This window comes from Grus americana, chromosome 7 (genome assembly GCF_028858705.1).
Source record: "Grus americana isolate bGruAme1 chromosome 7, bGruAme1.mat, whole genome shotgun sequence".
Taxonomy (NCBI): Eukaryota; Metazoa; Chordata; class Aves; order Gruiformes; family Gruidae; genus Grus; species Grus americana.
In genome coordinates, this window is record NC_072858.1 from 14,528,064 (window position 1) to 14,541,089 (window position 13,026).

At 56.0% G+C, this 13,026-nt stretch overlaps 1 protein-coding gene across 1 annotated transcript; it reads right to left on the reverse strand.

The window, feature by feature from the left end:
- Nucleotides 1-2,347: 2,347 nt before the first annotated feature.
- On the reverse strand, nucleotides 2,348-8,824 carry INA (internexin neuronal intermediate filament protein alpha). The gene is made up of 3 exons (XM_054831011.1): nucleotides 7,847-8,824; nucleotides 4,397-4,521; nucleotides 2,348-3,805 (listed from the first exon to the last, which is right to left on the reverse strand). The coding sequence occupies exons 1-3, from the start codon at nucleotides 8,786-8,788 to the stop codon at nucleotides 3,532-3,534; spliced, it is 1,341 nt and encodes a 446-aa protein (XP_054686986.1). The 5' UTR covers nucleotides 8,789-8,824; the 3' UTR covers nucleotides 2,348-3,531.
- Between the last annotated feature and the right edge of the window lie 4,202 nt (nucleotides 8,825-13,026).

The window sequence follows — 13,026 nt, forward strand, 5'->3', positions numbered from 1 at the left end:
CATCTGCAGTGTGACTCACCCCTTTCCTCTGCCAGCTCTGGTGTTTAACCCAGTAAGAAAGATGGGACCACAAAGGAGGATTTAATGCCCTGTTCCAGCTTAGTGCTCCACTGGAGAAGCCACCTGGTTTGGTGCGTGTAAGCTGGCAGGTGAAAGGAGTGACCCTGAAGAAGACAGCGATAGAAAAGGAGGCCTGGGTGGAGATAGCTGGAGGTCAGTGTTGGTAACATGCCGAGCCAGGCTCACCCCCTCTGCTGTCTTCATTCTCCTCCTAAAGATGAGGAGAGTGAGGGCATGGGTCTCCCTTCGGGTAAGAAGGGAGGCACAAGCCCCCTGGCCGCGTGTCATCACGCATTCAGGGAGGAGCTCAGCCCTCTCCTTGCTCCCCCTGGTCCTGTGCTTGCTTGCAGAGGACATCACTGGAGGACCAGCTCTCCATGGCCCCTGCAGCACAGTGTTACGGCCAGAGGCTGAACGCGGGTACCCGGGAGGCTGCTGCAGAGCCAGGGGCAGCCCTGGCCCCCTTGGGAGCTCTTCCCTTGTTGCACAGCACCTGTTGGTTGGGCTCTGTCCTTCAGGAAAGCAGCGCGTCCCCCTCCTGTGGGGCTCTTGCTCATCCTCAGTCCCGGGAGAGCATTCATGGGGTTGGTCAATCCTTGCTGCTATCAGAGTAATTAAAGCTTAGCACCTCAGCCCCCATATGGTCACAGGGACAGAGCCCAGCAGAGGGGCTCTCAAAACCATAATATAATCTGAAATCCAGCCTGGTCCTTTCTGGTGTATCCTAAATGCCCAGGTCCTTTCCCTGCCTGCTGCTACCTCCCACCTCTGGAGCTTAACACCATGAGACAGCACCAAAACACTGCAGAGCTCCAGAAATGCAGGAAATTTCTGCAGCCAGCCCTTGCAAAGAGCTAGTTTGGGTCAAGCGACCATTTCCAAAACAGCGCCTTGTTCTTGCCTTGGCTCCTTTGTCCTCCTCCACCACTGCAGCCCCTCCGCATCCGTATCACCAAAGTAATATTCCCAGCTTTGATGCAGCATCCAGCCAGCTGAGCAAGCAGGAATCCCTGCAGAGGCTTGCACTGGGAATAAAGGACAGGTCAGGCTGGTTATACTCAAGGGACAGGAAGAAAGTAGCGCTGGAGGGTATTTGAGGTTCAGAATGTATTACATTAGCTGCACAGTCACATCTGCTTTTTATTCCCCTATGGTTTGGGAGAAATGCTGTGTGTTTGCATTTCCTAACTGACAGCTGAGCCGGGAGATGTTTGTAGGTTGGTCCTTGCTTTATGTGCTGCTGCCCCGGACCAACTCTTCTGGTGCTGCCCCACCACCACCCCCAGCTCTGTCCGGGCACCCCAGGTTGCTCTGCACTGTTTTGCTGGGGGCTGCTGGTGGGATGCACTGCCCTAGCCATGCCCTGAGCCCCCTCCTCTGCTTCCAAAAGGTGCCCTTCGCTTCACCTGCCTGCAGGGCTGTCGTCCCCAGGGCTGTGTCACCCCATGGTGAGTGGCATCGTCCCCGAGGTTATCGGCGAGGCAGGGTCAAGGGAAGCGGCCATGTCACTCCTGCAGCGCTGGCAGAGAAGCCTGTGACTGTCACACCATGTCCCTGGGGCTCTGGGGCAGGTTGCCATGACGTGGCATGACCAGGCAGGAATGGGAAGGCAGTAGGACAGTGTGCTGCTGGCAGGGCCACCCAGCGGGAAGCCTGCTTGTGCCCTTCCCATGCCCCACTGCCCTCCCATGTGCCCCTCTAAAGGCCCTTCTTGGGCAGAGCGTGGGCATTTCCAAATACAAACCAGTGCTGCTCACACCAGATCTGCGGGCACCTTTGATTGCCGGGTTTACTTGGAAGGTGAGTGCGCCCTCACTTCTTCCATCTGCTATTGTGTAACTCACTTTATTTTCATTTGTGAGAAGGCAAAGAAAGAGGTTATTTTTAACCCCTGAGCATGCAGGCAGAGTGGAGGAGAGATGGCGGGTACTTCGGGACCAAGCTGTCAGGGCTGTGATGCAGATCAAAGCCTCAGAGTCCATTTTCTAGGCAAATGAGGGTGTGCTCAGCCATGGGAGACCTTGTTCCCTCAGCCAGTCAGCCATGAACTCTTCTATGAAGCCGGGCCACCGTGATCCCGCCTGGGGGCAAGACCCAGATGTGCCCCATTGCTGTCCGTGGCACCAGCCTTGCCTTGCAACCCCAACAGAGTTTGGCAGCTGCACCCCAACACCAAGCTCTTTGCAGGGGACCGGAGGGGCTGCCGGGTGCCAAACCAGCTGTGGGCCAGGCACCTGGGTGTGTTTTCCCAGGGTGAAGCAGCAGCAAATAAGACAGAACTGCTTGATTTGATCCACGTAACTATTTCTTTCTTTTTAATTATTAACTTGTGCCTTACAATAGAAGAGAAAAGAGTGCAAGCAAACAATTTGCTGGTTCCAGGAACTACTCTGGCACCACCGCGAGGGCAGTAAGGTCTCGTGATGATAACCTTGCCAGGGCACTGACACACAACACACGCACGCGCGGAGTCTCCGGCTCTTGCAAAAGCGATCACTGGCAATCTTAAGGCATTGAAGGAAACCTATGGTTGTAAATCCTATATCAAATTTGGCACATGTTGGAACAGTTAGAGCGGAGACGAGGATGCTTTGCGGGCTGGTGTTTGGGAGTCCTGCAGCTTCGCAGCGCTGGCTGGGATGCAATACTAATGCAAGCGTGGGGTTTCATGTGGCGACCGTGCAGCCGAACGAGGGGCCCTGTAGACCCTGACCCTCCAACATCTTGAAGCCAGTGAGAGCAGACGAGGTGCTGTGCCCTGCGGTATGGTGGTGCCTTCACCTCTGATGCACCAGTTCCCTGCCCTGCGCCTGCTGCTAGCAAATCCCACGCGCCTGGCTGGGCTAATGCTGCCGAAAACCAGAGTTGTCAGGACAAAAAAAGTGAACATTCCTTATAGTTTAAAATGCAAGTGGCTCATAGACAAGACATCAGATGTGGTTACAGTCCAGTATGGCTATTTCTGTGCTTCTGGGACTAAAAGTGGACTGCTATGGCTTGAGGAGTGGGTAAGAGTTTAGCTATACGTGGATTTGGATAGTCGATGAAGGTCTGTAGCCTTGAAACTAGCTGTAGTAAACGTGTTGAGTTGTTTCCCTTGTCCCCCCTCCCCGGAGAGCCGGTTGAGCAATGGTGCCAGCCGGCTCCCCCTTGTCTGCCGCAGGAGGAGGGAGGGAGGGAGGGATGGATGGTGGGTGCTATGAGTCCACTGTGCCACCACAACAATGACCAACATGCACCTAGCTACCTGCCCGTGCCTCTGCCCCATTTAAAAGGGAGCAATGTGCCAAGCTCGGCCTCCGCAGGGCAGGACCCGTGAGGAAGCCGCCCCAGTCAGCGTCCCCGGGGGGTTATGTGTTTCTAAGGGGGGGCTTCCCGCGAGCCCAGCACAGCTTTGTGCCCAGAGGGGCAATTTAAAGGCCGAGTGGAGACTGTTCCCCCTCAAATGCAAGACGGACGGGGTCCTGATGGTTACATTTTTGCATTTGCAATGATTCCTTCATGCAGGTTTAATCTCCCTCTTTTCTTGGCAGAGGTTATGGTTCCCTCAAGCATCTCAGCCCGGCTGGATGATATTTTAGAGGTCACTTTAATAACCTCTCCTTGTTCCTCCTCCTTGAAGGACAGAGTAGAGGAACTAAAGCCTCCTGGCTGGAATGAGTAAGTGGGATTGGGGAGGGGATTGAATGCTGAAAGGCCGACGCTTCCCATGCTGAAGAGGTTCTCCTCTCCCTCCAGCAGCTTCCTGCAAGCACATCACAAGGGAAGAGGTTAGTCTGGAGACATCTCACATGAAACATCTGCAAAACTTCAGGGCATGCTGTGACCTGCCAGCAAGTCTGAGCGCTCCAGACCATCACCCCAGCCTGCAGTGGTCATTGGCTCAGGTCACGCTGCACCATCTAACTGGTTCGAAATCATATGCTTTGGTCAATCATTTTTGGAGTGCTTGCCATATGGAGTGCATGAGACCAGCTCCCTCCAGAAACCTTAAGAAAATAAACCCCCTAACCCGAGGGACTCTGCCTTTTGCATCTACTTTGACTTTGCAAGAGAGACAAGTTTCCAGCCCCGATTGTCTCTAGTAAAAACCACTGCTTCTGGGATGGCTGGGAGATGCAGCTCATGGCTGCTAGATCAAGATGTGACATGGAGTCATGGCTGCTCCCTGGGCAGGAGCATGGCAGGTCCAGGCAGGGGAGATGAGCAACATGGTGGTTTTGCTCCTCGAGTGTGTACCCAGATATTTTCTGGGCCCTTGAAAATACCCTACCTGGCAGGGTTGGGGGTTCAGGGTGGGAGGCAGCTGGGTGGGGTGGGGTCAGAGCAGCCTTACCTGTAGGCAGCTATCTCAATATCAAGTGCCATCTTGACATTAAGCAGGTCTTGGTATTCCCTCAAGTGCCGAGCCATCTCATTCTTGGTGTTCCGCAGGTCATCCTCCAGCTGCCCAATGGTGTCCTGCAAAGGCAAGGGCGTTCAGGGCTCTGTTTCGGAGCAGGGACCTCTCCCACAGGTGTTCTGCTCTGCCCATCGCAGAGACAGGGAAGCTGCAATAGGCAGTTGGTCCACAATGGCACATCCCACCAGGAGCTTGGGATCATGAAATCTCACGCTAACAGGAATGGAGAAGCTGGCAGAGCACCGGTACGCACACATGAGTGTGTGTGGCGGGGAGAAGGCTTTAAATGTTTATTGATTTATATAGTTTCCCATCTGCAGCAGGGTCTGTGAGACAGAGGGGGCAACACCAGTCTGTCTGGGGGGGCTTAAGAGGCATTGGGACATGTGCCTGGGGTGGTGGAAGGAGAGCTGGTGCTGTGGGAGCAGGAGGGAAGAGCTTGGTCCAGGAGGGGAAGGCTGACACCTTCCCTGGAAAATGCCTCAGAGTGCCAGGCTGGGGGCTCTGAATGCAGGGATCTGGGGGGGTTACAGAGTCAGGGTCCTGCACTGCAAGAGCTAGGGTGCTCAGATGGATGACGATATCCTTCTGAGGTCCTTCCCATCAGCTTTGCCCTGCCATGGCTGCTACATCCAGTTCTGCCCGTGATGTGGCAGAGTCTGAGGACAGATCTGCTAACAAAGAGGACTAATTTTTTTTTTTCTATTTTTTTTGTCAGAAAACAAGCAGCCTGGTTTTCTCCCACATGCATCCAGGTATCTAAGCAGCAGCCTGAAAGCAGTGAAACCCACTCCTATAGGGATCTTCCCAATCAGATGGTTTCCCGCTGCCAGCCGCCCTGCTGTGCCACCAGAAAAGCGTGATTTGGAGCAGGAATGAGTAAGCAGTTTGCATTTAAGTGATGGAGCAGCCCTGCATGCAGAGCCCTGCAACGGCCGTTGCCAACGTCTGCTCTCCCACACCCCCTCCTACAGCCAGGCCTTTGCAAGTGCTTCCAGCTCCTCGGTTCCAGCGAAGGAGCTTTGTCCTGCCACACCATCCCCATCCTGTCCCTGTCCTCATCCCTATCCTGTGCCCTCCTTTGTGTCCTGTATAACATCCTTCGTGTGTAGTGCAGAGATAGCCACGAGATGTGGAGCTGCCCAAGGAGCAGGGAGCTGTGCTGAGCCTGACACAATGAGCCCCAGGTTATCCTTGTAAGTGCCAGCATATCCTGAATGCGGCACAGGGTATCGCACAGTCAACTGGACACATCCTGCCTTGTGCGACGCTTGCATGCCATCCTTGAAGTCTCTGCCTTGACCTGTGCTGCCCTGACCACCTCTGGCAGCAAAAGAGCTGCATGGAGCTGTGCCTCTGAGGGGGGACTGGGCAGCGGGAAGGGGTTCAAGGAGACCATTGGGGCACCAACTGAAAAGCCCCAGGACGTGCATGGATGCCACTGCAGTGCAGATTAAAATCTCTGCTGCTCTGACTCTCTGTGCCCACAGTCCCCTTCCCTCCACCTGCAGGAACAAAATGCTCTTTAAAAATGGGTTATCCTTGTTACCCTGTCCGTACCTCTCTCTCACACCCCAGCCCTACCAGCTGGTTGAGTAAAACCCCCTCCCCACACAACTGCAAACCTGTCCCCTAACAGAAAGCTCTCACATATTGGTTCAGATATGACTGGATAGCCCACAAATATAAAGACATGTCCCTGCTTTAGCAGTCTATAGGAACACTTTAAAAGCTCAAACAATAGGAATATTCTCTTTTAAGACAGACTTCCACTCTTTTCCACTGGTTGCAGCCAGGGAAATTATTTAGCTGCTACACATGCACATTGTTCAAAAGACTCCTAAGTACTACCACACTTAAAGCAGATCCTTAGGGTCATGTAGTAAAAAGCTGCTGTGCTGTAGCTAAAGCAATTTCAATTTTAGTGCTGTTTAATCCAGTTGCATTTTTTTCCCCCTATTAGATAGGCTGTTCCCAGAATCCTTCTTTTCACATGGCATCATGACTATTTAAGAAGATTACTGTGTGTAATACTTTCACCCATTACAGGAAATATCGTATATTGCCTATTTCCACTATATTTGTTGAAGATGACCTCAACTATTCAGAAAGATTCCAAGCAGCTTGGAGCTACAGTCACAAATTCTAGAGAGCCTGGCAAAATTTGGCTTTGAAAATGACAAGGCATTACTCGCGTGTGAAATAACAGCATCCTTCAGGTATGATGTAAGGCAGTTGTTTCAGTATTTAGAAGGAAACAGCTTGATTTAGAAACCACAGATCATTTAATAGCCATGTAATAGAACAATCTCAGGATTTATTTTATTACAAGTCATGACCATTTCCCTGTAGCAACAAAATGGGGTAATACTGCGGTAATGGCATAAGAGCTATGGAGTGCTCAGTGTCCGCCCCATGTGAGTCCTTCCAGGGACAGAAGAGATGATGGGATCTGGCTGCAAATTCAGCCTCAATGTTTGCAGAGCTCCAATTTCTGCAGTGCAGGCGCCAAGAGCCAGGCCACAGGGCAGGGGGCCAAGCCTGGGCAGAGGGCTTCGAGGAATTGCCCACAACAATGGGGAACGTGGGCAATTTTGGAGCTGACCCTTAAGGGATGGGGCAGGGATGGGGCGATGCCCCAAACAACACTGCCATATGCAGGGAGACCTTTGTCCCCTGTGGAGATGCGGTGTTGGAGGGGGCGTCCTGGCCCTGCCTGTCCCCCCAAATCCTGCCTTCTGGGGTTCTGCCTATGGATAAAGGGTGAAGGCAGCAGACAGTGCCACGGTGGGGCAGGACCTGCTGTGCAGGGCGGAGAGGCCGCATACCGGGGGGAGGAAGGCTGCAGAGATGCCTGGTGCTGCCCAGTACTGCGGGGGCGTGGGTGGGCACTGCACAAGGCAGAGGGGGCTGGTGCTGCACAGTGCTGGTGGCTGGAGGGGGGGCGTTGCATGCAATGCAGCACAGCATAGGATAGCGGGGGCTCTTGGTGCTGCACGGTGCGGGGGGGGGGCACCGCATTGGGCCAGGGTGTCCAGAGCTGCACGATACTGCGGGAAGGGCTGCTGCAGAGGATGGAGCTGCGCTGCAGCATTTTGCACGCAGCGGAGATGCTCAGCGCTGCACAGGACGAGGGGTGGGGGAGTGCTGGGTCGGAGATGCCGGTGTCGCACAGCGCCGGGGGGGTTGCGTGGGACGAAGATGCCCGGTGCTACACAGTACTGGGGGAGGTTGCTGGGATGGAGGTACCGAGTGCTGGGGCAGATTGCGCGGGAGGAGGATGCTCGGTGCCGCACAGTACCGAGCGCCGGGGCGGAGCCGCCCGGCGCCGGGGACCCCGCGCGGGGAGGGGACGGTGACGGTTCTCGGCGCCGCCCGGCTCACCTGCAGGCCGGCGGCCTCTGCGCTGTGCCGCTCCTCCAGCTCCTGCAGCTGCCTCTCCAGGGACTGGTGGGCGCCGCGCAGGCTCTCCATCTCCGCGAGGCGGGCCTGGAGCTGGCGGCGGCACTCGCCGGCCTCCCGGCGGCTGGCGCGGACGGCCTCCTGGCTGCGGGCCGCCCGCTCGTGGAGGCGGGCGCAGCGGGCGCGGTACCAGTCCTCGGCCGCCTGCAGGTTGCGGGCCGCCAGCGCCTCGTACTGGGCGCGCAGCTCCCGCAGCGCCGCTGCCAGGTCGGGCCGCCCCGCCGGGGCCGGGGCCGGGGGCGCGGCGGCGCGGAGCGCTGCGCCCAGCTGGGCCAGCTGCTCGGCGTGGGCGCTGCGAAGCGCCGCCAGCTCCTCCCGCAGCGCCGCCGCCCGCCGCTCCAGGTCGGCGCGGGCACGGGCGGCCCCCTCGGCCGCTTGCTGCCGGGAGCGCAGCGCCTGCTCCGCCTCGGCCCGGCCCCGCGCCTCCTCCTCGCAGCGCGCCCGCAGCCGATGCGTCTCCTCGGCCAGGCGCGCCCGCTCCAGAGCCGCCTGCGCCCGCTCCCCGTGCGCCTCCTCCAGGCGGGCGCGCAGGGCCCGCAGCTCCCCGCCCAGCAGCTGGCCCAGCCGGCGCGGCTCGGCCGACCGCTGCCGCAGCGCCGCCAGCTCCGCCGCCAGCGCCCGGTTCCGCTCCTCCAGCGCCCGCACCCGCTCGATGTAGCCGGCGAAGCGCTCGTTGAGGCCCTGCAGCTGCTCCTTCTCGCTGGCCCGCGCTCGCCGCGGCTCGGCGCTGCGCTCCCGCCCCAGCCCCGGCTCTGCGCCCGAGCGCGCCCGCCGGCCCGCCGACCCCTCGGGGCGCCGCGGGGCTTCCGCGAAGAGGTGGCGGTAGGAGGCGGCCAGCGCCGCCGGCTCCCCGCTGTAGCTCATGGCGGCGGAGCAGGACCGGCGGCGGCGGTGGCGCTTATGTACGGCGGGGCGGAGCGCTGCACGGTGCGGAGCGGGGCGCGGGGCGGGGCGCTTCGGCGGGGAGGAGACGCGGTGCGGTGCGCGGTGCGGTGCGCGGTGCGGTGCGCGGAGCGTCCCCGGGCCGCGGCGGTAGGAGGCGGCGGGAGCTGTCCGTGCGCCGCGGTGCTGAAGAGCTGTGGCGGCGGGCGGTGCACGGGGAGGGACAGACGGATGTATGTGTGTAGGGATGGACGGACACACAAAGAGCACAGAAACATACACGGGCAGATGGACAAGGTCAGACACACACACACAGACGGATGCACAGGCACGCGAAAAGGGACAGGCACATTCACAGTAAGACACACGCATACACATGCTCAGAGCCAGACAGACAAAGGGACAAGCAGACGTGCAGAGACACACACAGATGTACACACAGATGCACAGGCAAGCAGGCAGAAACACAGAAGGAAGCAGGCAGAAATGAGCAGGTGGAGAGACAGGCAGACACACAAAGAGGCAGGCACACACGCGCACACACACATGCACACACACGCACACCCAAATGACTCCTGCTGGGGTATCCCCAGCCATCCTGCTGATGCTCAAGGGAAACCACACTGTGTGCCTCTGCCTGGGGTGAAGGTGTCCTGGGGCTGGTCCCAGCCTCTCTCCTCTGGTGGGGACCAGGGTGCCCACAGCAGTGTGGGGTCTCCACAGGATGGGGCCGTGGGCAGTTGGAGTGCAGGGACAGTAAAGAAGTGGGGACATGCCTGGAGGAGGGGGTGCCCAGGACAGAGACTCATCGTCTGTCCAGCTACACTGCAGGAGACAGATGGGGGAGGATTTTGCCTCCAGGATGTTTGCGAGGAACTGAAAGAGCCACATCAATTTCTCTCCTGTCCACACAAGTGGGCTGTGCCTTCTCACTGGCAGGGGTTTGCTGGGAGTACCCAGGGCTGCAGAGCTGACGGGGAGGGGACACCCCCCCACCCTTCCCCTCCAGGCCAAGCACTGTGCCCAGGAACACAGCACCCCAAGGCAGGACCTGCCAGGAGACCAGTGGGAAGTGACTGGTCTCTGAGAATATCAGCACATGTGCTGTGAGATGGAAAAACAGCTTAAAATAACTGTGATCCAGGTGCGAGAAACTTAGTGAAATGTGCAAACAGATCCGGCCTCCTGCTGTACATCTCTGTGCCACTGAGCTCTGCACTGATGCCCAGTTCCTCTACTCCACTTGTCCCTGTTTCTCCTCACAGGTGACCAGGGGACAGCATGAGATGAGCAGGGAGGGTGAGGAAGACAGGGCTGGCACTGGAGAGAGCCACGACTTCCAAAAGAGCTGTCACTGTTTCAAAGGCACCAGCCAAATGGGGAGAGACGGTGCTGGGACTCACAACTCCTTGGGATCAGAAGTTAATCATAACTGTCTCTGGGGCAGGCCCTGCAAGCATGGCAGTAATTGTGGCTGGAGTGCACAGGAGCCCACATCCCTGCTGCCGTGCTTAGAGGGGCACTGCCTGGGGCAGAAACATCCCTTTCACTTGGGAGCGAGGTGAGCCCAGCCCAAGACGGAACACTGCCTCACTACGAGACCACGCTGGGCCTAGGTCTGCAGCCAGGGATCGGCGATAGGATCAATACACGCATGGACAGCCCCCACCTGTCCATCTGTCCCATGGGGCACAGGAGGAATAAGAGGTGTCGGTCAGTGGAGACAAAAGAAGCAGGAGCTATGCACACACTTGGGCAAGAGACCTGCCTTGTGCCTGGCTTTCCAGGACTCAGATCTGCTCACAGGTAGTTTTCCTGGAAGGAGTCAGTTTTCCTGAAGCCCATTTTAGGTGAGTGATGGTGAGGATACACTACTTGCATCGTCCAAGTAGCTTATATTTTGGTGGCAGAGCAGGCCAGGCAGACAGCCTCAGGGGTCTGCCAGCCATCCTGGCCCTGGATCGTGGCACCTGGCCCAGGCTGCCTGGCTCACACTGCTGATGCAGAAATCCTCTCCTTGGCCTGAGTTTTTTTTTTCAGGTCTTTCACGTACTTTTCACACACAAATGCATCTTACCACTTCCTCGACATCCATTGTTTTGCATTACAATATCCTAAGTCAGGTTTCTGCTACTGGTGATATCTGATCAAATAACTGAGAAGTTTCCAGCTCTGCTTAGTTATGTGTATGGCATTGTTTTGATGACTTTGCTCTGATTATTGCTCATGGTGAAGGCAGTTGTGGTTCTCTTTTGTCTTGGAAAAGCAGAACGCAGCCTATTCCTGGCCTCCTCACTTGTGCTGTTTTAGCACTGCCATACATATGTAGTCTAACAGTGGAATTAGGAGTGTCACAGTCTCCTCCAGCAGAAGAAATGCAAGGGTCTCTACAGGGACTGCTGATGTCAAGGGGTAAAGACCCTAGGATTGAATCCCTTTGCCTCCCAATGAGTTGAGGTGTTTTGGAGTCTGTCTACACAGAGGGAAGGAGACTGCATGAAACAGGTGGGACCTGAGTCACACCATTTGCTGGTGTGACTGCTGCAACCTTCTGGCTGAATGAGCACAAGGAGTTGGAGTGAATAAGTAATAGTAACGACTTACATCCCACAGAATAAGGATGCAGCTCCAGCTTACTGGAATACTGCTTCCTTCAGAGTAGCAAAAGGTGGTCAAGACCTTGGGATTCACCTCTGCATCTGGGGGTGCTCCCATGTTCCAGGCAGCTGCAGCAAGACCCCCATCCCAGGTGGCTGGCACCCAAATGCAATTCGCTTGCAAGCCCTTTGAGTCCCTGACCCAGATCTTGGGGGCTGACTTGGCCAACAACCTTGAGAGCTGTACAGCCCTCCCAGGGAGAGGGAAAGCTGCAGTTTGGCCATGTCCTGGAGAAGAAGCCATGTCCCAGCAGACTGAAAGGAAGTCCTTTAAAGATCCATACCCAAATCCCTTCTATTCTATTCTATTCTATTCTATTCTATTCTATTCTATTCTATTCACCAGAGGCTGGAGACAAGCTGAACACCAGCATTTCAGACCTGAAATGAGATGGCAAGCTGGAAGTGCACACAAACAGAAACCAGGGCAGCACCTGGGCTGCGTTCAGCCTCAGGAAACCTTGACAGCTGAGTAACATATCAGTCTCTGTTAGGACTCACACATGTGGCATGAGGGGGATCTTTGTAAGGCTAGAAAATAGGCAGAAAAACAAAGAGAAATAGTCCCGTAGCTAAGAATTGTACACTACTGAAACCCAGTGGATTCTGTGAGGGATTAAATTGCTCAGGACCATTCCATACCTCCCAGCTGCTTCAAAAATCAAGTCTAGTGTGTAAGGCAGCAGGAGGACTCCTTAAAACTCCATGATCCTCTCTTGCACAGCAGCCACCTGCTGATGGGGCTCGTTAAACAGTTTATCTCCCAAGCTGCAATCTGCCCAGGCTTGTGATTCATAGGAAAAAGCCATCCTCTGAGCTGTGCACATGCAGCAATGGGACACACACCTTCTGGCCGGTTTCCAGCACAGTCCATTAAACTAATGCTCTGGGTATGCGTTTTGTTACACCGCTTCACCGCAGCGGCTGCGCAAGATGGACGTGCTTCCTGGCAGTGGGAAAAGGCAGATCCAAGTGTCTCCTGTGAGGCTGCTGCCAGATGTCCCACCGCACAGGCGGGCTGATCCCCTGCAGGAGGGAGAGCTCTGTGGGTAAGGGCAGCAAAATCAGGGAGAAAACATATATATGTGATAAACACATATATAAGAAAGAAGGATGTATTCGCTGAATTGCACACACAAAAACACTAATACAAATTGGAAAATGGCTGTACTGGGTCCCTCTAACTCAGGAGTTTGTTTCTGACAGTGGAAGATTTATGCTTCCCTGGTATAACTTCTCTGGTTCTGGCTGTCTGCAGCTCTGGGGCTCCCCGGGCAGGAGTCACATCCCTGTGTTTGCTGGCCCTTATCTAATCAGTGCAAGTTCACGTCCTGGATGCCACCGTGCTCTGTAATCCACAGTTTGATAATGCGCTGTATGAAAAAACATCATCTTTGTTTGCACTTCAGAGTTGCTGCCAGCTAATTTCATTCCATGTCCCTGGCTTGTGGGACAAGTGGAAGAGCTGGGACATGGTTCCTTCCCACCCACCTCCCCGTGCAGGATTTGGCAGACCTCTGCCTTACCCCTCTCAGTCTCTTCCCTAGGCTGAAGGATTTTTTT